The sequence below is a fragment of the Rhinoderma darwinii genome, chromosome 4 (assembly GCF_050947455.1).
Source record: "Rhinoderma darwinii isolate aRhiDar2 chromosome 4, aRhiDar2.hap1, whole genome shotgun sequence".
Taxonomy (NCBI): Eukaryota; Metazoa; Chordata; class Amphibia; order Anura; family Rhinodermatidae; genus Rhinoderma; species Rhinoderma darwinii.
Window position 1 is genome coordinate 94,886,073 of NC_134690.1, and position 24,726 is coordinate 94,910,798.

Below are 24,726 nucleotides of genomic sequence, written 5' to 3' on the forward strand. Positions count from 1 at the left end.
ATGAATTTAATTTGTACATTTTCGGCAAAAAAAACATTTCCATCTGTAGATAATGCCACACGGGACCCCCTTGTAGCTAGTGCCACACGGGACCCCCTTGTAGCTAGTGCCACACAGCCCCCTGCAGGTAATGCCACACAGCCCCCTGCAGGTAATGCCACACAGGGGAGCGTGGCCGGATGTCTGACTGAGCAGACGTGTCTCGCTGGGCTCCCGAGTACCCTGCTCCTTATCCTGTAAATATCGCTGTCATCCTGCAAGATAAACAGCTCTCAAGTGTCGTGAGGTGATTACTCACACCCCTGTGCCCATCGTGGAGAAATTTGGGATGCCAGGCTCGGAGACATTTATTTGGAGTGGGGAACGGAGCGAGGCCCTGCACTTCCGGTTGGCGCTTCGGGAGCGGCCGCTGCGTTCCGGCTGGGCTGTCAGCGGTCATGGTGTGGCTGTGGCGATGGGCATCGCTTGGTGGAGCGTGCTGACAGAGCGGACTTGGAGACGGATCCGATTGCCCTATACAGGGTTGCTTCTAACTGGGTGGTAGGTGAACGGCGTGGCCTTCACCCCCCCCCCCATCTCCTTCATAACGGCAGCGGTGGTGGGGTAACTGTAGCCCACTGTACCTGTAAGGTACCCACTGCCCATAAACACAACCAGGAGCAGATACTCAGGAGAATCCTGGTGGGCGCCTTACTCCAGCTTTGTACGGCATAGCACAGGGAGACGCTGGTTGCGCCTCCTCCCTCCCTACTTCTCCACCATTTTGTGCATGCTCCTGTTTCTGGATATTTGTTATGGGTGGCAATAGAGGAAAGAAAAGGAAGAGTAAGTCCCTGATTTAGCACTCTCACCCACTTTCTGATGAGGACTCTTATGGAGGATCCCCCATTTCGCTCCTTGGATGACCTGGATGCTGGTCTCTCCGGTACTAATCTCTCTAAAATCAAAAAAATTGGAACAATTCTCTAGACCTGTGCGGTTGACTGCCTCGCCAGACCTTTCTTTGTCAATGTTTGATGGATCCATGAGCCCACCGAGACCGCTGTCTCCCCAAGACCAACCTGTCTCTTCCCAACATATGGATTCCAATCTAAGTTTGTTACGAAAGTGGATGAACTGCTATGAGTATGAGTTTGTCATACAGAGACATGATATGAAAAAAATTTGTGACCGTACTACTGAACGCAGAGTCTCTGAATTGGAAGATACGTTGAGACATGTTCCGGATCAAATTGCCGATCTGAGGAGACAGGTGGGGGTTTCAGTCGACCAGGCAGATGACTGAGAATCATTTGCGCCGTAATAACATTCGTGTCGTGGGTTTGATGGAAAAATCTGAAGGTACAGACCCGGTAAAATTCCTGGAACAATGGCTGAAAGACACCCTGGATGTTACACATTTTTCTCCCTTCTTTACCATTGAATGGGCACATAGGGTCCCTGCCGTATGCGCCCCCCATGTGGCCCTCCGCGTCCGTTGCTTGCCCGTATGTTACATTTCAAGGACCGGGACGCCATCTTACAGGAATAAAGGAATTATTCTCCATAATTCTCAACGCATTTCCATCTATCCGGATTGTTTAACCAGTTAGTGACCGGCCCATAGTCTTTTTACGTCGGTCACTAACGGGCCTTATTCCGATGCCATAGACTTTTTACGTCGCGGCATCGGAATGAGTAAACAGAGCAGGGAGCTGTCAAATCTCCCTGCTCTCAGCTGCCAGAGGCAGCCGAGGGCTGGGAGCGTCCCTGCTCTGCCGGGTGAGATCGATATTAGTAGCGATCTCACCCGTTTAACCCCTCAGATGCGGTGCTCAATAGCGAGCACCGCATCTGAGTGGTTTTGGAGAGAGGGAGGGAGCTCCCTCTCTCTCCCACCGACACGATCGCCGAGTGTCTGTGTCTCCCATGGCAGCCGGGGGCCTAATAAAAGGCCCCCAGGTCTGCCTGTAATGAATGCCTGCTAGATCATGCCGCAGGCATGACCTAGCAGATGCCTGTCCGTTTTAAATGGACAGGCAGCAATACACTGCAATACAAAAGTATTGCAGTGTATTATAATAGCGATCGGAGGATCGCGTATTAAAGTCCCCTAGTGTGACTAGTAAAAAAAAAAGTTTAATAAAGTTAATTAAAAAAAAAAAAAGTGAAAAATAAATAAATGAAAAACCCACTTTTTCCCCTTACAAACTGCTTTACTATTAAAAAAACAAAATAAAGTTAAAAAGTTACACATATTTGGTATCACCGCGTCCGTAACGACCCCGACTATAAAGTTATTACATTACTTAACCCGCACGGTGAACGCCGTAAAAAATTAAATAAAAAACTATGGCAAAATTGCTGTTTTCTGTGAATACTGACTTTAAAAAAATGTGATTAAAAAGTGATCAAAAAGTCGCATCTACTCCAAAATGGTACCAATAAAAACTACAAGTCTTCCCGCAAAAAAAAAGCCCTCATAAAACTGCATCGTTGAAAAAATAAAAAACGTTACGGCTCTTCAAATAGACACAAAAACAAATAATTTTGAAAAAAAAGCGTTTTTACTGTGTAAAAGTAGTAAAACATACAAAAACTATACAAATTTGGCATCGTTGCAATCGTAACAACCCGCTGAATAAACTTGTGTTATTTATACCACACGGTAAACGGCGTAGATTTAGGACGCAAAAAAGATTGGCGAAATTTCAGATTTTTTTCTATCCCCCCCCCAAAAAAAGTTAATAAAAGTTAATCAATAAATATGTACCTCAAAATTGTGCTATTAAAAAATACAACTTGTCCTGCAAAAAACAAGACCTTATACAGCTACAGTGGAGGAAATAAGTATTTGATCCCTTGCTGATTTTGTAAGTTTGCCCACTGTCAAAGACATGAACAGTCTAGAATTTTTAGGCTAGGTTAATTTTACCAGTGAGATAGATTATATATAAAAAAAAAAAAAAAAGAAAATCACATAGTCAAAATTATATATATTTATTTGCATTGTGCACAGAGAAATAAGTATTTGATCCCTTTGGCAAACAAGACTTAATACTTGGTGGCAAAACCCTTGTTGGCAAGCACAGCAGTCAGACGTTTTTAGTAGTTGATGATGAGGTTTGCACACATGTTAGATGGAATTTTGGCCCACTCCTCTTTGCAGATCATCTGTAAATCATTAAGATTTCGAGGCTGTCGCTTGGCAACTCGGATCTTCAGCTCCCTCCATAAGTTTTCGATGTTCCCTCTTCTATTATGGAGCACTTTTTACAATCCCTTCCCTTATGGCGTCTGTCTGCCCCACAGAAACTTGAGTTGAATGGTCCAATTGTAGATGAGGAAATACGAACTGCTATTCAATCATTGCCGTCTGGGAAAACTCCTGGTCTTGATGGGTTGGGGGGTGAGTGGTATAGGGCCAATTGTGATGGGCTGGTACCGAGACTTCGAGACGTATATTCTGGGGTTCTTGAGTTGGGCACTTTGCCGGACTCCATGCGGGAGGCACTCATAGTGGTATTGTTGAAGCCAGGGAGGGACCCTACTCTACCGGACTCGTATCGTCCTATATCGCTTATTAACTCGGGCATTAAGATACTGGCCAAAATTCTTGCCCACAGATTACAAACAAGATTTTTTTCATCCTTAGTTCATCCGGATCAGACTGGCTTCATGCCTGGGAAAAGTACTGACATTAACATACACAGACTGTTTTTGAATATCGATGCAGCGCCATGACATGTCTCCGGGGTTCGTTCTCTCTCTCTAGATACATACAAGGCTTTTGACTCGGTTGAGTGGCATTACCTTTGGATGCTTCTTTCCCAGTTGAATTTTGGTCCGAGAATTTTGGCTCTTGTTCGTCTCTTATATGAAGGGCCTTTTGCTAGGGTGAGAACGAATCTGGATATATCCGACTCCTTTTTATTGCAGCATGGTACTCGTCAGGGATGCCCACTATCCCCATTATTATTTGCCCTTGCAATAGAACCCCTATACGCCAGTCTGCTGACATAAATGGTATCACTAGAGGCCGCATAACGGGAAAAAATATCTCTTTATGCCGATGACACACTGATATACTTGGTGGATGATGGTTCCTCCCTGCCTTCCCTGTTTGAACGGATTGCTGTATTTGGTGGTTTCTTTGGCTTATCGGTGAATTGGACTAAATCAGTTTTGTTTTCCCTTACTCCTGGCTATTGCTCCCGACAGAACCTCCATGTGCCGTTGAAAATAGTTTCCCAATTTACATACCTGGGGATTAGGGTCTCCCTTAATGTGTCACGGTATCGTGAACTTAACCTTAATCCATTGGTTGGGACCACTGAACAGCAGCTGAACACATGGAAGAATCTCCCGTTGTCACTGTATGGCAGGATTAACATATTTAAAATGATTTATTTACCTACATTTTTATATCTCTTTCGTGCCTGTCCTGTTGTCGTCCAAAAGATTAAACAACTCGATAGTATTCTCCGATCTTTTTATTGGCAGGGTGGCGATCCTAGGTTTAGTCTTAGTCTGCTGCAGGCCCCTAAACGGATGGGAGGAATGGTGGCGCCAAATCTTTATATGTACTACTTGGCCTCTCAACTGGTGATTGCACGCTGGTGGATAGATATAAATTTGCGTAATGCAGCCACTGCATTGGCAGGTGCACTCATGTCTTCTTACAAAAGTCTTACAAAGTTGTTATATAGATTCAAATCCCGAGGTTGCGTTCTACTGCCTCTTCGGACGGTGGCTGTGGCTTGGAAAGCGGCTCACGTTCTGTTGGGGGACCCTACAGTACCTGTATACTCACCTAGGAGTCCCTAATGGAATTATCCTTGGTTGTCCCATCTTGAGTCACTACAGGGAGCGGTGATGTGGTCGGGGGTCAAATTCCTGGGTCAGGTGTTTACTGTTGACTGGTTTTGTATCCTTTTCAGATCTTCAGGAGAGGTTTAATATTGCCGGGTCAGTTTTCTTTCATTACCTCCGGCTACGACATGCTTGGTGTGCCCAATTTGATTCCATATCACCTCAGGTGGGTTTCTCTAGGTTGGAGGACCTTCTTGGTGCTCCAGATCTTTCAAAGGTCCTCACCCAGGTATACAACTTAGGCCTTATTTACACGAATGTGTGCGTTTTGCGTGCACAATTAAAACGTGTTTTTTGCATGTTGCAGTTCCGTGTGTCATCAGTGTTTGGTGAGTGGCTTTCGCGCATATGGCATCCTTATGACACACGGTTATGAGGTTTAGAAAATGAAATGGAGGTGGTGGTTTTATTTTTCCCTTCATTTCTTTAACAACTGTTGCGCGAATCACGTGCAGCACACGGAAGTGCGTCCGTGTGCTGCGTGTGATTTTCACGCACCCATTGACTTCAATGGGTGCGTGATGCGCAAAAAACGCTAAAGTATAGGACATGCAGTGAGTTTCACGCAGCGGACACACATAGGTCCGTGCGACGCGAGTGATTTTCACGCGCGTATCACGTACGTGAAACACGTTCGTGTAAATAAGATCTTAATGTCATCTCTTGGACATAGACCTTTTGATAAAGTCTTTATACGCTGGAGGGGGGGGGGGGGGGGGGATGTCCCTGACTTAGTAGACTGGAAGGAGGTGGAACTTTCCTATTTTGAGTCAGTGGTCAGTCCTAGGGATTTTCTGATACAGTCTCAGTTTTTACATAGGATTTATTACACACCAGTCAGACTTCAGAGGATGGGAGCATTGACTTCGGATATTTGTTTTCGCTGCCAGTCGGATGTTAGTACTTATATACATTGTTTGTGGGTGTGTCCCAGAGTTGCCCGTTTTGGTCAGAAGTAGTGGTGTTCCTTCATACACACTGACTTTCCACCACTTGTTGCTCCTCAGTTGTGCCTATTGGCCGTTTTGAATGAAGTGATACCGAGCCATTATAAGAAGATATTTTTTTGCTTTGTTCTTTTTTGTGCCAGAAAGATTGTGATTATGGCCTGGAAGGATACGGAGGGTCCGAGCTTGGCGCATTGGAAGCGCTTGGTGAACAAATATATACCCATGGATCAAAAACTATATCTCAGCAGACGATGCCCAGATAAATTTGGTCCAGGTGGCTAGAGACTATAGAATCTGCAGTTGAATTGTTACTTATTGCATGGCAAGGCTTTGGGGGGTGGGAGGATCAGAGCACTGGGATGAATGTGTGTGGATGTTAGTTTGTCTCAGTCAGGCATTAACTGATGAATACACAAAACAGAAAAAAAAAAAAAAAAAAAAAAAAAAAAAAAAAAAAAAAAGAGTAATGCCACAGCACCCTTGTAGGGGGCCGCTCCAGGAGAAGTCATATGCGGGCAGTGAAGTCAGGGACTTCTCCTGGAGCGGAACCACCGGCCACAGCGCCGGGGATTCCGCTTCAGAAGTCCCTGTGTCCATATATGGACAGTGAAGTCAGGGACTTCTGGAGCGGAAACACCAGCCACAGCGCCGGGGATGCCGCTTCAGGAGTAGGGGACCGCTCCAGGAGAAGTCCCTGACGTGACTGTGCATATATGGACAGTGAAGTTAGGGACTTCTCCTGGAGCGGAATCCCCGGCCACAGCTTCGGCAATGCTGTGGCCGGGGATTAGGGATTCCGCTCGTAGAGGCAAATACACGGCTGCTTTAGTGAAAGTTGAAGCCGCAGCCATATCATTTAACAGAGCATGCGTGTTGGAGTGTCTGTCAACCATGCATGCTCAAAATCGGATGAGGAAACACAAACATGTGGTACAGTTCCGTCATTTGTTTAGTTTAACTACATATGATTGTTTGATTCCGGAAAACCCCTTTAACCCCTTAATGACCAGCCTATTTTGGACCTTAATGACCAAGCTATTTTTTACGTTTTTCAATCGTCGCATTCCAAGAGCTATAACTCTTTCATTTTTGCGTCGACATAGCTGTATAAGGTCTTGTTTTTTGCGGGAAAGTTGTATTTTTTAATAGCACAATTTTTAGGTGCATATTATTTATGGATTAACTTTTATTAACTTTTTTTGGGGGGGGGGGAATAGAAAAAAATCTGAAATTTCGCCACTCTTTGTCGTGTCTTAAATCTACGCCGTTTACCGTGTTGTATAAATAACACAATAACTTTATTCAGCGGGTTGTTACGATTGCAACGATACCAAATTTGTATAGTTTTTGTATGTTTTACTACTTTTACACAGTAAAAACGCTTTTTTTTTCTAAATTATTAGTTTTTGTGTCTCCATATTTGAAGAGCCGTAACGTTTTTATTTTTTCGCCGATGCAGTTGTATGAGGGCTTTTTTTTTGCAGGAAGACTTGTAGTTTTTATTGGTACCATTTTGGAGTAGATGCGACTTTTTGATCACTTTTTATCACATTTTTTTAAAGTCAGTATTCACAGAAAACAGCAATTTTTCCATAGTCTTTTTATTAATTTTTTTACGGCGTTCACCGTGCGGGTTAAATAATGTAATAGATTTATAGTCTGGGTCGTTACGGACGCGGCGATACCAAATATGTGTAACTTTTTAACTTTATTTTGTTTTTTTAATAGTAAAGCATTGTGTAAGGGGAAAAGCTGGGTTTTTCACATTTTTTTTAAAATTAACTTTATTAAACTTTTTTTTAACTTTTTTACTAGTCCCATTAGGGGACTATAATATGCGATTCTGCGATCGCATTTATAATACACTGCAATACTTTTGTATTGCAGTGTATTATGCCTGTCCGTTTAAAACGGACAGGCATCTGCTAGGTCATGCCAGAGGCATGACCTAGCAGGCATACACTACAGACAGACCTGGGGACCTTTATTAAGCCCTCGGCTGCCATCGCAGACACAGACACTCAGCGATCGTGTCGGTGGGGGAGAGAGGGAGCTCCCTCCCTCTCTCCAAAACCACTCAGATGCGGTGCTCGCTATTGAGCACCGCATCGGAGGGATTAAACGTGTGAGATCGATACTAATATCGATCTCACACGGCAGAGCAGGGACGCTCCCAGCCCTCAGCTGCCTCTGGCAGCTGAGAGGAGGGACGCTCCCAGCCCTCAGCTGCCTCTAGCAGCTGAGAGCAGGGAGATTTAACAGCTCCCTGCTCTGTAAACTTATTCCGATGCCGCGACGTAAAAAGTCTATGGCATCGGAATAAGGCCCGTTAGTGACCGACGTAGAAACACGATGGGCCGGTCACTAACGGGTTAAAAAGGGATTGTCTAGTTGACAAATCCTTTAAAATACAGCTGGCCCAGAGTGAGTGAATGGCGTTTTTTTGCACAACAGCAAAACATTTTCCCCACACCCCCCAATAAAAGAATTTCATTGACGTAAATCAATAAGTCACTGCTGACAATCTTCGAAGCCTCACGAGAGGTCACGCACTGTGATGACAAGAGAAAGTAGCAAGTGACATCAGTGAATTTAAAAGCTTATAGTAGGAATTTTAAACATTTTGAAACCACTTACTTATGCCCAGAGTTTTTAGGAGTTTAACCCGTTAGTGACCGGCCCATAGTCTTTTTACGTCGCGGCATCGGAATAAGTAAACAGAGCAGGGAGCTGTCAAATCTCCCTGCTCTCAGCTACCAGAGGCAGCTGAGGGCTGGGAGCGTCCCTGCTCTGCCGGGTGAGATCGATATAAGTATCGATCTCACCCGTTTAACCCCTCCGATGCGGTGCACAATAGCGTGCACCGCATCAGAGTGGTTTTGGAGAGAGGGAGGGAGCTCCCTCTCTCTCCCACCGACACAATCGCCGAGCGTCTGTGTCTCCAATGGCAGCCGGGGGCCTAATAAAGGCCCCCAGGTCTGCCTGGAGCGAATGCCTGCTAGGTCATGCCGGAGGCATGACCTAGCAGATGCCTGTCTGTTTTAAACGGACAGGCAGTAATACACTGCAATACAAAAGCATTGCAGTGTATTATAAATGTGATCGCAGAATCGCATATTATAGTCCCCTAGTGGGACTAGTAAAAAAGTTTAAAAAAAAATTACTAAAAGTTAATTAAAAAAAAAAAAAAATTTGAAAAAAAAAAAAATGAAAAACCCAGCTTTTCCCCTTACAAAATGCTTTACTATTAAAAAAACAAAATAAAGTTAAAAAGTTACACAGATTTGGTATCGCCGCGTCCGTAACGACCGACTATAAATCTATTACATTATTTAACCCGCACAGTGAACGCCGTAAAAAATTAAATAAAAAACTATGGAAAAATTGCTGTTTTCTGTGAATCCTGACTTTAAAAGAATGTGATAAAAAGTGATCAAAAAGTCGCATCTACTCGAAAATGGTACCAATAAAAACTACAAGTCTTCATGCAAAAAAAAAGCCCTCATACAACCGCATCGGCGAAAAAATAAAAACGTTACGGCTCTTCCAATATGGAGACACAAAAACAAATAATTTTGAAAAAAAAGCGTTTTTACTGTGTAAAAGTAGTAAAACATACAAAAACTATACAAATTTGGTATCGTTGCAATCGTAACAACCCGCTGAATAAAGTTATTGTATTATTTATATCACACGGTAAACGGCGTAGATTAAAGACGCGAAAAAGGGTGGCGAAATTTCAGGTTTTTTTCTATTTCCCCCCAAATAAAAGTTAATCAATAAATAATATGTCCCCCAAAATGGTGCTATTAAAAAATACAACTTGTCCCGCAAAAAACAAGTCCTTATACCGCTATGTCGACGCAAAAATAAAAAAGGTTATAGCTCTTGGAATGAGACGATGGAAAAACGTAAAAAATGGCTTGTTCATTAAGGCCGGTCATTAAGGGGTTAAATAAGTTTTTTTTCAGGCAGGTAAGAATCTGTGTACAGCAGTACATGACCCCCCCAGAAAAACAAAAACATTTTACAAAAGCAACCCAAGAGCATAAACAAGTAAAATAGTAATATACGTCTACAATAAGTGTATATTTTTTTTACTAGGTACCACAGAACGAGAGGGGATATAAAGTGGGAATAAATCTGTGAAGAAGATTCATTAGACAGACCATCAATGCAAATGGTTGTTTGAAAACAGAAAGAGAAAAAAAACAAAAAACATATTTTATATGTGTGGGTATATATTGGATATATATATATATATATATATATATATATATATATATATATATCCACACACACATACATACATATACACACACACTAATATACGTACTTATTAGTTTGCCAGCGACATCCTTGTTTGGCCTGGACTCTTTAGGGTGTTTGTATAGGTACATTACAGCTCTGCCAATGCCACTATGTTTTAGCGTCTCCTGACTCACACTGGGCAGCTGGAGAGGGAAGAAAATAAACCAAAATGACAGATCGGCAAAATAAAAATTTAATGAATATACTTAAAGGCTATGTACACCTTTGAAATTGACTTTAAAAAAACAAACAAAAAAAAAAAACAAAAAAAATGTTTAATGCAACTTTCTAAATACTTTTTATTAAAAATTATTTTTACTTTGAGATACAGCTGCTTCATATCCTGTATATAGAGCAGCTGTAACTTGCGCTGAAACTTGTATCGGTCAGGTCGTGGGACTTACTGTGTTCAGTGTCAGCGGGTCCCGCGTTGTTATCGATTACATCTAAGTTATGAACTTAGATGTGATCGGTAACCGCTCGATCCTTGGTCTCAAAGTTCATAACTTAGATGTGATCGGTAACCGCTCGATCCTTGGTCTCAAAGTTCATAACTTAGATGTGATCGATAACGCAGGACCCGCTGACCCTGAACCAGTCAGTCTCGCTTCCCTGACTGATACTGGTTTTAGTGCACGATACAGCTGCTCTATAAAGAGGATACAAGGCAGCTGTATCTGAAAAAGTAAAAATAACATTGATACGCATTTTTATTTTTTAAAAAAACAAAAAAACACAAAAAAAAGATTTCAAAAGGTGTACATAGCCTTTAATATAGAGCAGGAGAAGTATCCTGCCAGGAAATGTTCAGTGTGCTGAAGAATTCTTACCTCTTGAAGTATCTTAAGCAGTTCCTCTCTAATCTTTAGTGCAGGCAAGCTACGGTCAGGAAGGGGAGAGAGCCACTCTTTTATGGCAGACATCACTCCACTGTCAATAAAGGTCTCTTTCAAATCTTGCCTGTTGTAGAGAGATACACATTAGCAGATTTAATACTTTTGCAGTTAAGGAAAATATTTGAAAATTTTATTTTACTACTGTTAGGACCGGTTTACTTTGCAGCCAGCAAAAATTTTGACCTGCCTGCAATTTCTTGCTGCGATATTCACTGCGTTTTTCGCCCACGGCAATTGAGTGCAGGGGGCAGAAAACAGCGAAAAAAAGCGCTCTCTGCCTCCCATTGATTTCAATGAGAGGTCAGAGGCGGAACCACAGCAAGAAAAAGATACCTCTGCCTCCCATTGAGATTAATGGGAGGCGGTTTCGGACGTTTTGTGGCGCGGATTCCAAGACAGTTTCCGCTTTAAAACTCTGTGTGAACTAGGCCTAAGTGTACTAGTAGACAAACAAGAACATATATTTATACTGCAACTGACATATCCTCTTGCATGTTTTCTTAAACTATTCAATAATGCTAACAGTCATCTTTCTGGAGGCCGCATGGCAAACCATTGACTATAAGCCAACCATGCTGCCTCTGAAGAAAATGGAGTAGATACAGTCACAGAGCACCACTGCCGCTTTGTTCTAAGGATTGGCAGGGTACCAGTGGACGGCCCCCCACTGATTACTGTATGTTACCAATGTCTTCTCCGATAAACTATTTAAATATAAAACTACTGAATAAAAGAAAGTATGTCTGAAAAATTAGAAAAATAGACAAACCTGTTTACATCAGCTACTAATATAGACATTATCTAGACTCCATGCAGAAAAGAAGATGTGTAATGTGTTTATGCACTCAGAAAAACTAAAAGTGAAACAAAATCAGCACGACCCCCTCTAACAGCTCATCGCGCCCCCCGCAACGCATTCAAGTGGGGGGGGGGGGGGGGGTGGTGGTGGTTGTTATGTCTGCCTGGGGGCCTAACGAAGGTCCCCAGGTCCGCCATCTTTGTGCACCTATTAGGGCTTAATAGATGCCTGTTAGAATCACGATATACTGCAATACATTAAAAAAAGAAAGTAAAAATTAGTTAAATAAAGTTTGTGTCAAAAAAACATAAAAAAATTAAAAAAGTTTAAAAAAAAACAAAAACAAAAAAAATCCTTTTCCCATTTTCCCCCTAGAGCATAGAAAAAAAAATAAAAATAATTCGTATCGCCGCATCCGTAAAAGTCTGAACTATTACAATATATCATTATTTAACCCGCACGTTGAACACTGTAAAAAATTAATTGTAAAACGCCAGAATCTCTATTTTTTGGTCCCCTAATCTCCCACAAAAAATGAAATAAAAAAGTAATCAAACCGTTGCATGTACCCCAAAATGGTATTATTAAAAACGACAGCTTATCCCGCAAAAAATAAGCCCTCATACCACTTAAATCGAGGGAAAAATAAAAAATTTTTTGCTGCTCTCGGAATTTGGCGACACAAAATAAATTTTCTTTTTTACACTTCGGTTTTTACTTGTAAAAGTAGTAAAATATAGAAAAAACTTATATATAATTGCTGTAATCGTATTGACACACAGAATAAAGTTAACATGTTGTTTTACTTGCACAGTGAATTTCGTAAAAACGGCGCGCAAAAAACCATGGAGGAATCGCTGTTTTTCTTCATTTTCTACCCCACAAATAATTTTTTTTCACGTTTCCTAGTACATTATTTGGCAAAATAAATGGTGCTACGAAAAACTAAAACTCGTCCCGCAAAAATCAAGCCCTCATAGGACTATATCAACGGAAAAATAAAGACGTTATGGCTTTTGGAAGGTGGGGAGGAAAAACGAAAATTAAAATCTGAAAAAGGGCTGCGGCGGGAAGGGGTTAAAGCGTAGCTAAACTTCTGACATGTCATAGAGACATGTCAGAAGTTTGGGTTGGTGGGGGTCCAAGCATCAAGACCCCTACCAATCGGTAGAATGAAGCAGCTGAAGTGCTCAGCTTTTTCCAGAAAGACAGTGTATCGGAGTACAGGCTCATAGACTTCCTATTGAGTCCGTACACGATACATTTATTTCCGGAAAAAGCCGAACAGATACGAAGCGGCTGTGCGTTCACACGAGCGCTTCAGCTGCTTCGTTGTAGCGATTGGTGGTGGTCTCCGTGCTCGGACCCCCACCAATCCAATCTTCTGACATGTCTCTATGACAAGTCAGAAGTTTGTCAAACGTTTAGCTACACTTTGAAGAAAATCTAATGTATACTTTTGTGGGGTTAGTGTATTTTTGTTTAAGTTTTCTTTAGGACTATTCATAATAAAAAAAATTCTGAAATTATTTTGTGTTTAATTTACACTGGCCTCTAAAGCACACAAGTTGTCACTTCCGGTCTTGGGACTAGGGTTGTCACGATACCAGAATTTGGACTTCAATAGCGATACTTAATAGTATTGCGATACTCGATCCCAAAATGATACTTTGTCAACAATAAAAATCCCACAAAAATGCCCTTCCGTTTTCTGATGTGAGGCACGTGGTGTTATCAATTTTAGATAACGGACGCTAGGAGCCGGCTTCCTGAACTGCGTTTGGTCTAGGAAATTTGAGCGACATATGGTACGTATATTACAGACCAAACACAGCCATGTGAATAAGGCCTAATAGTAAATAACTCCATAATTTCCCTCACAGATTATCCCAAAGTTGCCCATTAGGTCTTATTCACACAAACGTGTTATACGTCCGTGCCACGTGCGTGATTTTCACGCATGACGCACGGACCTCTGTTAACGAATGGGGCCGTTCAGACTGTTAGTGAATTTCACGCAGCGTATGTGCGCTGCCTAAAACTCACGTCTTATATTTGGCCGTGTTTCGTGCAGCACGCACTCATTGAAGTCAATGGGTGCGTGCAAATCGCGCACGGCACACGGAAGTACTTCCGGGTGCCGCACATGATGCACGCTACAGTAGTAAAAGAAATGAATAAAAACCGAAAAGCAACACGTGCTTTTCTGTTTGTAAACATAAAACCAGAGTGTCTTAACCCCTTAGTGACCACCAGTATGCCTTTTCACGTTGGTCACTAAGGGGCCTTAGACTAGGCTGTCGCCTTTTCTCGTTGGCCTAGTCTAAGTCCTGCACGGGTCTCCCGTGCAGGCTGGAGCCGGGGCTCTGCTGTCTAATGACAGCTGGGCTCCTGCTACAACACAAAGTTATAGCTCTTTGAATGCGACTATAGAAAAACGAATAAAAAAGCTTGGTCATTATTGCCTAAAATGGGCTGGTCACTAAGGGGTTAATGACCAGGCCATTTTGCACGTTAATGACTAAGGATTATTTTTTGTTTTTTCACGGTCGCATTCCAAGAGTCATAACTTTTTTTTTATTCCGTTGACATAGCCGTATAAGGGCTTGTTTTTTGCATTTGCATAATTTTTAGATGCTTATAATATATCGATTAACTTTTATTAACTTTATTTTAGGAGAGAATTGAAAATAAGCAGCTATTCCAGCATTGATTTTCACGTTATAAATTTACGCCGTTTACTTTGCAGCGTAAATAACATGTTAACTTTATTCTATGGGTCGGCACGATTACGGGGATACCAAATATGTAAAGGTTTTATATGTTTTCCTACGTTTACACAATAAAAAGCCTTTTAGAAAAAAATTACTTGTTTTTGCATCGCCGCATTCCAAGAGCCGTAACTTTAAGTTTCCGTCAATGTGGCCGTATGTGGGCTTGATTTTTGCGGGCCAAGGTGTAGTTTTCATTAGTACTATTTTGGGGTACACAGGATTTATAGATTAGCTTTTATTTTATTTTTTATGGGGGGAATGGGAGAGAAGAGAATTTTGCCGTTGATTTTTGCGGTTTTTTTGGACGCCGTTCATCCGGCGGTTTAATTAATGTGTTAATTTTATTGTTCAAGTCGTTACGATCGCGGGGATACCATATATGTGTGATTTGTTTTAACACTTACTAAATAAAACCACTTTTTGGGCAAAAAAAAGGAGTTTTATTTGATTTTGACTGTAAATTTTTATTTTTTTTTTACAAACTTTATTTAACTGCTTTACATTTTTTTTTTTTAGTCCCACCAGGGGACTTCACCATGCGATCTGCTGATCGCATATATAATGCTTTGGTATACTTAGTTTTACACTGACAGGCAATAATGCTTTGATATACTGACAGGCAATTAGGCCATGCACCATATGCTGATGCCACACAGACCTTTTGCGCGCGCAAAATGCAGCGTTTTTTTGCGCGTGCAAAACGGACATGTCTGTGTGAATAAGGCCTTATAATAAGAGTAAGTCCTTGCTCACAGTCATAATGGACAAAACTGGGTTCATTTGTGAAGTTAATTACAATTAATGTGAGGCACACACAGGTACAAAATTCATAACACCATGTGCCTCACATTAATATAAATAAATTACTTCATCAATTCCCTCACATAATAGCAAAATTGGGGTTAATGTGGGTTATGTTAACCCCAATGTTCCTCACGGTTGGCTGCAAAAAAAAAAATACTAGTGCCTTTTTTTAAGCTTTTGCATTGCTCTAAGTAATACCTGTCTGGGGCCGGTCCGTCATTACACAGCAGCGCGAGCGACACAAGCACGTCATAAGGAACCAGCTGCCTGTACCGCTCGCAACATTCCCCTTCCTCCCCCTTCTCACATAATCATTGGTGGCAGTCGAGAGGAGCGTTCCTCCCTCCTAATGTGACGCGGCTGGCGCTAATGACGAGAGTGGCGGTCACTGAAGAGAACATTGCGGGCGTTGTAGAGTGCGCGTGCGCCATGTTCTCTTCATTTATTTCAATACTAAGCTGCGCGGCCACACAGCTTCGTATCGAAATATATAAATTGACGGTATTGAACAGTTCGCCTCCACACAGCATCTAAATGGTTCAACATTTCGATGCATCGTGCATCCCTACTTGGGACCTTGCTTTTCAGCTTTGCTGTGCAGATTTAGAGGTGGATCACTAGTCATCTAATTATCAATAAATGGCAGGGACAACAGCTGATAAATGACATTTATGGCAGCGATGACATTAGGTAAATACATTTTTCAAGTGATTTTAGTACTTGTGTGAATTTTCTCATGTGCCTTGAAGGGCCTTTTTTATATTGCTTCTGGTAAGTCTCCTTAAACACCAAGTCACTTGAAGAATGTTAGCAAAAGCACTTTATGTAGTGGTCGGGTCAATATCAAGCAGAAATTAACTTTTAGGCCTCAGTCTTTTCTTTATACCTTTCCTTCCTTTTACATCCACTTCTGGCATTGGCTCGAAAAACGGAGCCAAAAACTGAAGAAAAAAAAAAAAGTGTGCGTGACCCTGCCCATAAAGAGAATCTGTCACCACATTATAAGTGGCCTATATTGTACATGATGTGATCGGCACTGTAATGTAGATAACAGCAGTGTTTTTTATTTAGAAAAACGATCATTTTTGACAGAGTTATGACCTATTTTAGCTTTATGCGAATTAGTTTCTTAAAACTGGGCGTGTTTTACTTTTTGGCCAAGTGGGCGTTGTACAGAGGAGTGTATGACGCTGACCAATCAGCGTCATACACTTCTCCCCATTCATTTACACAGCACATAGCGATATAGCTATATCGCTATGTGCAGCCACATAAACACACTATAACGTTACTGCAGTGTCCTGACAATGAATATACATTACCTCCAGCAAGGACGTGATGTGTATTCAGAATCCTGACACCTCGCTAATACAATCCCGACACTACAGCACAGCAAGCGTAATCTCGCGACATTACGATGTAACCTGTAATTTCAAACGGGATTACACTTGCCTTGCTGTAAATATCAGACGCTACAGAAGTGTCAGGATTGTGAATACACATCACGTCCTGGCTGGAGGTAATGTATATTCACTGTCAGGACACTGCAGTAATGTTATAGTGTGTGTATGTGGCTGCACATAATGATATAGCTATATCGCTATCTGCTGTGTAAATGAATGGGGAGAAGTGTATGACGCTGATTGGTCAGCGTCATGCACTTCTCTGTACAACGCCCACTTGGCCAAAAAGTAAAACACGCCCAGTTGTTCATTATGAAACTCATTAGTATAAAGCTAAAATAGGTCATAACTCCATCAAAAATGATAGTTTTTCTAAATAAAAAAAACACTGCTGTAATCTACATCACAGCACCGATCACATGTACAATATAGGCCACTTATAATGTGGTGACAGAGCCTCTTTAATACATTTACCGCAGATCCGACGCATTATACAGGCTGATTGATGTCTGATGCCTATAGCGCTTACTTTTTTAGATGCATCACTACAGTGGGGAGCAGGGTTAACTTTTTCAGTGCTGGCTTCTTGCTGGAGTTAAGAGTTCGATCCTCCTACAAAGAAGTAGTGAAATATTTTATTCAAGAAAATAATTCATATACATACCATCAGCTTTCCTGTGATTCAAATAAACCATAAAGGCTATGTACTCCTTTGAATTATTATTATTTTTAAATAAAAAAGGTTTATCAGTGTGATTGGTGCAAGTTTCTAAAAACTTTTAATTAAAAATGATTTTAACTTTTTGAGATACAGCTGCTTTGTATCCTGTATACAGAGCAGTTGTATCGTGCGTTAAGACCTGAATCCGTCAGGTCAGCGGCACTGAATGGTTCAGTGACAGCGGGTCCGAACTTAGATGTCAATAAGGGTATGTGCACACGACCTCTTTTCAGGCGTAATGGAGGCATTTTACGCCTCGAATTACGCCTGAAAAGACGGCTCCAATACGTCGGCAAACATCTGGCCATTGCTTGCAATGGGTCTTACGATGTTCTGTGCAGACGAGCGGCCATTTTACGCGTCGCTGTCAAAAGACGGTGCGTAAAATTACGGCCGCGTCAAAGAAGTGCAGGACACTTCTTGGACGGAATCGGAGCAGTTTTTCATTGACTACAAAAAATGGCGCGAAAAACGCAAGTTGCTCAAAAAACGTCTGAAAATCAGGAGCGGTTTTCCATTGAAAACAGCTCCGTATTTTCAGACGTATTTTCTTAATCGTGTGAACATACCCTAAAAGCTCGATCCTGCATGTCAGAGACACGCAGGATCCGCTGTCACTGAACAAGTTAGTGCCGCTGACCAGATGGATATAAGTTTCAGCGCTAGATACAGCTGCTCTGTATACAGGATACAAAGCAGCTGGATCTCAAAAAAGTAAAAATATTTTTTTATTAAAAGAGTATTTAGAAAGTTACACCAAACACACTAATAGACATTTTTATTTAACAAAAACAAACCCCCCCGCCCAAAACCCCCCCCCCCCCACAATTACAAAAGCTGCACATAGCTTTTAAGAGATTTAGATAAAGATTATATACGTTTGGTTGAATTTCTCTTACAAGAGGTATCTGAACTAATCCTAATTGGGTTTTAAGTCCTTGGCAACATTTGCCTTTACTGTACATCACAGCTGCCAAGAGGGAAATACACTGCTCCATATTAATCTGTAAATTACAGCCGACAACTGTTCACTGCAACGACAGTGATTGGAGAGAACTCCAAAACAGGCCGCTTAACCAACTGGTTGCCACGGTCAATAGCAACTGCGGCTTCTAAGTCGTTAGAAAGAGGGGATCATCTCGTCGCCCCCCTCACTACGTGATCGCGGGGGACCCATATTTGTCATAGTGCCCTGGTCTGCCATTTTTTTTTTTTTTAATTCGGTTTATTTCGAATATTTATTTACAAATACATAGGCAAAACTGCCAAACAGGAAACAGTTAATTCAGTATACATCTTACAATTCAGACATATTAGCACAGTAAATATACATGAGAAAGTCACAATAGAAGTACAATAGGCATGTTACACCCACTCTGTCTCCTAATCAATAGTGTCAGGGATAGCACACCAGGAAGCCCATATCTTATCAAATTTGGTAGGACATTTGCGATGGTGGTATAAAACTTTTTCATACGGAAGTAAGCCGTTTACACAAGCGGTCCATTAATATTAAACAATTTCTTAAGCGCGGTCCACACCTGTTTTGCCACTCGATGCAGTGGCGCGAGTAGAAACCCTGGCACCAAGGTTCCCCCTCAAGGTATACCAGCAGATCAGACACTCCCCCCCCCCAGAAAACAATCATTACCAGCAGAGATCCCCACCGACACCCAGGGACCCAGATATCTCAACTGAGAGGCCACATAGTACAAAAAAAAAAAAATTAGGAAGAGCCAAACCCTCCCAGATCTTTAAGACGCTTCAACATTTCCAAAGTAAGTTTTACTCTGTATCTCGTCCAAAGAAAGGCTGTTTATATGCTAAGTGTGGCAAAATAGGACCTTGGAATGGGAGTCCAGGTGGGCTGAGAAGTATATAAAAGTTTAGGCAAAATCAGCATCTTAACCAAGTGAACCCGCCCAGCAAGTGACAAAGGGAGCCTGCGCCACGCCGCAGTTTCATCGCAAACCCAGCCAATAAGAGGGGTGATATTCAACCGCACAAAATAAGCACACAGTGCAAGCTTCGAGGCAGTCCCCCCCGCAGGTGAGCCCAAGGACCTCCCCAGAAGATCTAAGATTAATGGCCAACATCTCAATAGCTAGTGCAAATAGTGCCGGAGACAGCCCTGTGGAGTAGACCTAAAAGAAAAAGTGCCCGACAAACCCCCATTAGTAAGTACATTAGCGGAAGGTGAAGCATAAAGAAGTCGCACCCACTTACAGAACACATCCCCAAAACCAAATTTTCCCATGCATGCCCAAAGGAACTCCCATTCCAAGGAGTCAAAGGCCTTTGCCGCATCAAGAGTAACCATGACTCTATCCCCAACCAAATCATGCACCACTGAGTTATGTATATGAACCCTCCGAAAACTTATAGAAGTAGACTTGGTAGGCATAAAGCCTGTGTGATCATCGTGTATTATTTCAAGAATAACTTTGTTTAACCCCTTCCCGCAATTTCACGTACAGTTACGTGATGGGAGCTGGTGTTTTCCCGCAATTCCACGTAACTGTACGTGAAAGAGATGGAGCTGACTCAGTATGTTACAGCTGGCACCCTGAGGTATCGGCCAGGACCGGAGCTAGTCTCCGATCCGACCGATTAACCCCTCACATGCTGCGTTCAATAGAGATCGCAGCATGTGAGGATTTTATAGCCACCGGCACCCCAGCAACGTGATCGCTGGGTTGCCGGTGGCTGCAAAGGCGATCGGAGGCCTAATACTTACCTCCCGGTCTGCCAGTAACTGAATACTCCTATGCCCCGTCAGCGGCGGGGCCCAAAAGGCTTCCGGTACCATCAACAAGATGGCACCAGCTCAGCTTCCGGCTCAGAAGCTGAGCCAGCATCATCAGCAGTGGGTGTCCGCTGTATGTTACAGCGGACATCCCACTGTAAAGGCAGGAACCGGAGCTAGCTCCGATTCCTGACATTAACCCCTTCAATGCAGCGATCCAATGCAATTGCTGCATCAAAGTGGTTTGTATGAAATCGGCAGCCTGCCATGCGATGGCAAGGCTGGCGACTGCTACCATGGCAACAGGAGGCCTAACAATGGCTTCCTATCCGCCATTACGGAAGCAGATTAGGCCCCGTCCGGATGCGGAGCCTGATCGGCTTGCTGTCAGTGAACTGACAATTCTAATATATTGCACTACATAGGTAGTGCAATGTATTAGATCAAACAAACAGTTGGAGCTTCAAGTCCTCTAGTGGGACTAAAAAATAGTGTAAACAAAGTAAAATAAAAAATAAAAGTTTCAAGTAATAAAATAAAACACAATCACCCTTTTTCCCTTATCAAGTCATTTATTATTGAAAGAAAATAATAAAGCCATACATATTTGGTATCGCTGCGACCGTAACGACGTGAACTATAAAAATATGTTATTTATTCCGCATAGTGAACGCCGTAAAAAAAACGCATAAAAAATACAAACATAATTGCTATTTTTTGGTCACGGTCTTCCAAAAATTGAAATAAAAAGTGATCAAAAAGTCGCATGTACCTAAAAATGGTACCTATAAAAACTATAACTCGTCTCACTAAAAACAAGCCCTCATACAGCTGTCGACTAAAAAATTAAAACCGTTATGGCTCTCTTTACAAAAGTTATTTTATTGTGCAAAAAGTTGTAAAACATAAAAAAAGTGCTATAAATTAGGTATCACTGGAATCGGACTGACCCGCAGAATAAAGGTAACATGTAATTTATAACGCATGGTGAACGCTGTATAAAAAGAATGTAAAAAATATGCCAGAATTGCCGTTTGGTTACCTTGCCTCCCAAAAATAAAAAAGGATAACAAGTGATCAAAAAGTCACATGTACCCCAAAACTGTACCAATAAAAACTACAGCTCGTCCCGCCAAAAAAACCAGCCTTCATACCACTACGTCTATGAAAAAATAAAATTAGTTAAAGAGGCTCTGTCACCAGATTTTGCAACCCCTATCTGCTATTGCAGCAGATCGGCGCTGCAATGTAGATTACAGTAACGTTTTTATTTTTAAAAAACGAGCATTTTTGGCCAAGTTATGACCATTTTCGTATTTATGCAAATGAGGCTTGCAAAAGTACAACTGGGCGTGTTGAAAAGTAAAAGTACAACTGGGCGTGTATTATGTGCGTACATCGGGGCGTGTTTACTACTTTTACTAGCTGGGCGTTGTGTATAGAAGTGTCATCCACTTCTCTTCACAACGCCCAGCTTCTGGCAGTGCAGCACTGTGACGTCACTCACAGGTCCTGCATCGTGTCGGCACCAGAGGCTACAGATGATTCTGCAGCAGCATCGGCGTTTGCAGGTAAGTCGATGTAGCTACTTACCTGCAAATGCTGATGCTGCTGCAGAATCAAGTGTAGCCTCTGGTGCCGACACGATGCAGGACCTGTGAGTGACGTCACAGTACTGCACTGCCAGAAGCTGGGCGTTGTGAAGAGAAGTGGATGACACTTCTATACACAACGCCCAGCTAGTAATAGTAGTAAACACGCCCCGATGTACGCACATAATACACGCCCAGTTGTACTTTTACTTTTCAACACGCCCAGTTGTACTTTTGCAAGCCTCATTTGCATAAATACGAAAATGGTCATAACTTGGCCAAAAATGCTCGTTTTTTAAAAATAAAAACTTTACTGTAATCTACATTGCAGCGCCTATCTGCTGCAATAGCAGATAGGGGCTGCAAAATCTGGTGACAGAGCCTCTTTAAGGCTCCAATAAGTCAGGAAAGAAAAAAATATGCAGTTGTGCAGCCCGAGGGGGACATTTCTTCTGTTTCAAGTGGCGAATTATCAAGGCCCCTACAATTAGGGAACCAGGAAGGGGAGGGCCCAAACATATCTGCTGGAAGTGAGGGCACCCGTATTATACCAGGACAACACTTCCTAGCAAAATTCCTCAAACTGCAAAGATGCCGAGTGTGGACCAAAAGGGGGATAAGTAAGGACCGTTTATTAGTGCGACACCGGCCTGTGCAGAAAAGATTGGGTCACAGCGAAACAAATATCTATGGATTATTTTATTGTTTTTTTTTTATCCCATTATTATACCATCTGACTATGCCTTTTATATACTCCGCCCGGCTTACATGTACCCCACATTATAAACGGAAACACCAGTAAGACTCCAAACAAAACTACTACCAAGCAAAATCCACGCTCCAAAAGTTAAATGGCGCTACCTCCCTTCTGAACCCTACAGTGTGCCCAAACAGCAGTTTACTTCCACATAAATGGCATCGCCATACCCGGTAGAACCCTTTTAAAGGGAATGTGTCGCTAGAATTTTTTTTTTAGTTAAACAGTTAGTGTATAAGTGATTAAACATTGTCCTAATTTTTTTCACGAGTCAGGAAATATTATAAATTAGATTCTAATTTACAACATTTCCCAGTGCTGGTCACTAGATGGAGCAATTCCCAAAATTGCAGCATTGGCATGTGGTAAAGCAACCACATTGCTTTATGCTGCAAAATTTGAGAAAACTCACTCGCTCTAGTGAGCTCACAGAATCCCCCCTCCTTTATCCTGGCTAGTGCCAGGAGAAAGGAGGGGATTGAACGGTCACTGTGTGTCGCCATTTTTTGAGCTAACACACAGTGTAGTAGGTTAACATACAGCAGTACTACAGTAGTAAACACACAGTAAAACTCGTACATACACAGACCTAACTTACCTGCTTCTGCCGCCGCCGCTCACTCCTGTCCGTCCGCTCCAAGTGCACAAGTCCGGAAGCCGCGACCGGAAGTAGTAATCTTACTGTCCGGCCGCGGCTTCCGGTCCACAAGAAAATGGCGCCGGACGTCGCTCGGCCGAAGACCTTCAATTTGGACTGTGTGGGAGCGGCGCATGCGCCGTTCCCACACAGACGGCGTACAGCATAGTGGATGGAACGGGCCCCGTTCGCATTCACTATGGGACTGTATGTGCCGTATTCCATGTCTGTATGTGTCGTTAATCGACACATACAGAGATGGAAAAAAAAATGGCAGCCCCCATGGACAAGAAAAAGTGAAAAAAAAAAAAAAAAGTAAAAAACACAAACACAAATAAATAATTTTTTTTTAAATAAAACACTAAAAGCAAATTGATATAAAAAATTTTTTTGCGACACTCGTCCTTTAACAATTTTTGGGGTGTGTGTCTCCAGTGGCATATGCTGGGCACTACATATTTCCCACTAAAATGGCATATCTACGGAAAAATTTACATTTTTACTTTGCACCTTCCGCAGCGCAATCATTCATGGAAAAGGCCTGTGGGGTGAAAATGCTCACTACACCCCTTAATAAATGCCTTGAGGGGTGCAGTTTCCAAAATGGGGTCACTTCTCAGCAGTTTCTTTTATTATTTCACATCAGAGCCCTGCAATTGTGATCCCATACTTTGTAAATTGCCAAATTAGGCCTTCATTTTACATGGTACACTTTCACTCCTGAGCCTGGTCGAATGTCCAGGCAACAGCTTAGGGCCACACGTAGGGTGTTTCTAAAACCGGGAAACACAGCATAAAAATCAGAGAGCTGTCTTGTTATGGTGGCACAAGCTGGGCACCACATATTGGCATATCTATGGAAAAAATCCCATTTTCACTCTGCAACATTGAGTGCACACCAATTTCTGCAAATCACCTGTGGGGTTAATATGCTCACTACACCTCTAGGTGAATACCTTGAGGGGCGTATTTTCCAAAATGGGGTCACTTCTGGGGGGGGGGGGGATCCACTGTTTGGGTCCCACAGGGACTTTGCAAATGCGACACAGCGACCAGAAACCAATCCAGCAAAATCTGTACTCCAAAAGCCAAAATGGCGCTCCTTCCCTTCTGAGCCCTACTCTGTGCCCAAACAGCAGTTTATGACCACATATGTGATATTTCCGTACAAAGGAGACGTTGCTTTACAAGTGTTGTGGTGCTTTTTTTCATTTATTTGTTGAGAAAATGAAAAATTTTCAGCTAAAACTACGTCTTATTGAAGAAAAAGTTGTTTTTTTTTACATTTTCACTGCCCAATTCTAATAAAATTTATGAAACACCTGTGGGGTCAAAATGCTCACTACACCCCTAGATGAATTCCTCAAGGGGTGTAGTTTCGTGAATCTGAGTCACTTTTGGGGAGTTTCCACTGTACTGGTACCTTAGGGGCTTTGCAAAAGTGACACGGTGTCAAGAAACCAAACCAGCAAAATCTGTGCTCCA

General features: G+C 42.2%; 1 protein-coding gene across 2 annotated transcripts in view; it reads right to left on the minus strand.

Moving 5' to 3' along the window:
* Window positions 1–24,726, minus strand: part of IWS1 (interacts with SUPT6H, CTD assembly factor 1) — a 64,797-nt gene that overhangs the window by 12,560 nt on the left and 27,511 nt on the right. For both annotated transcript variants that reach the window (XM_075861399.1, XM_075861398.1), the window contains exons 8-10: window positions 17,318–17,400; window positions 10,943–11,072; window positions 10,138–10,255 (exon numbers count right to left, since the gene is read on the minus strand). In XM_075861399.1, the coding sequence (XP_075717514.1) occupies window positions 10,138–10,255; window positions 10,943–11,072; window positions 17,318–17,400 (331 nt within the window). The remainder of the gene's footprint in view (window positions 1–10,137; window positions 10,256–10,942; window positions 11,073–17,317; window positions 17,401–24,726) is intronic.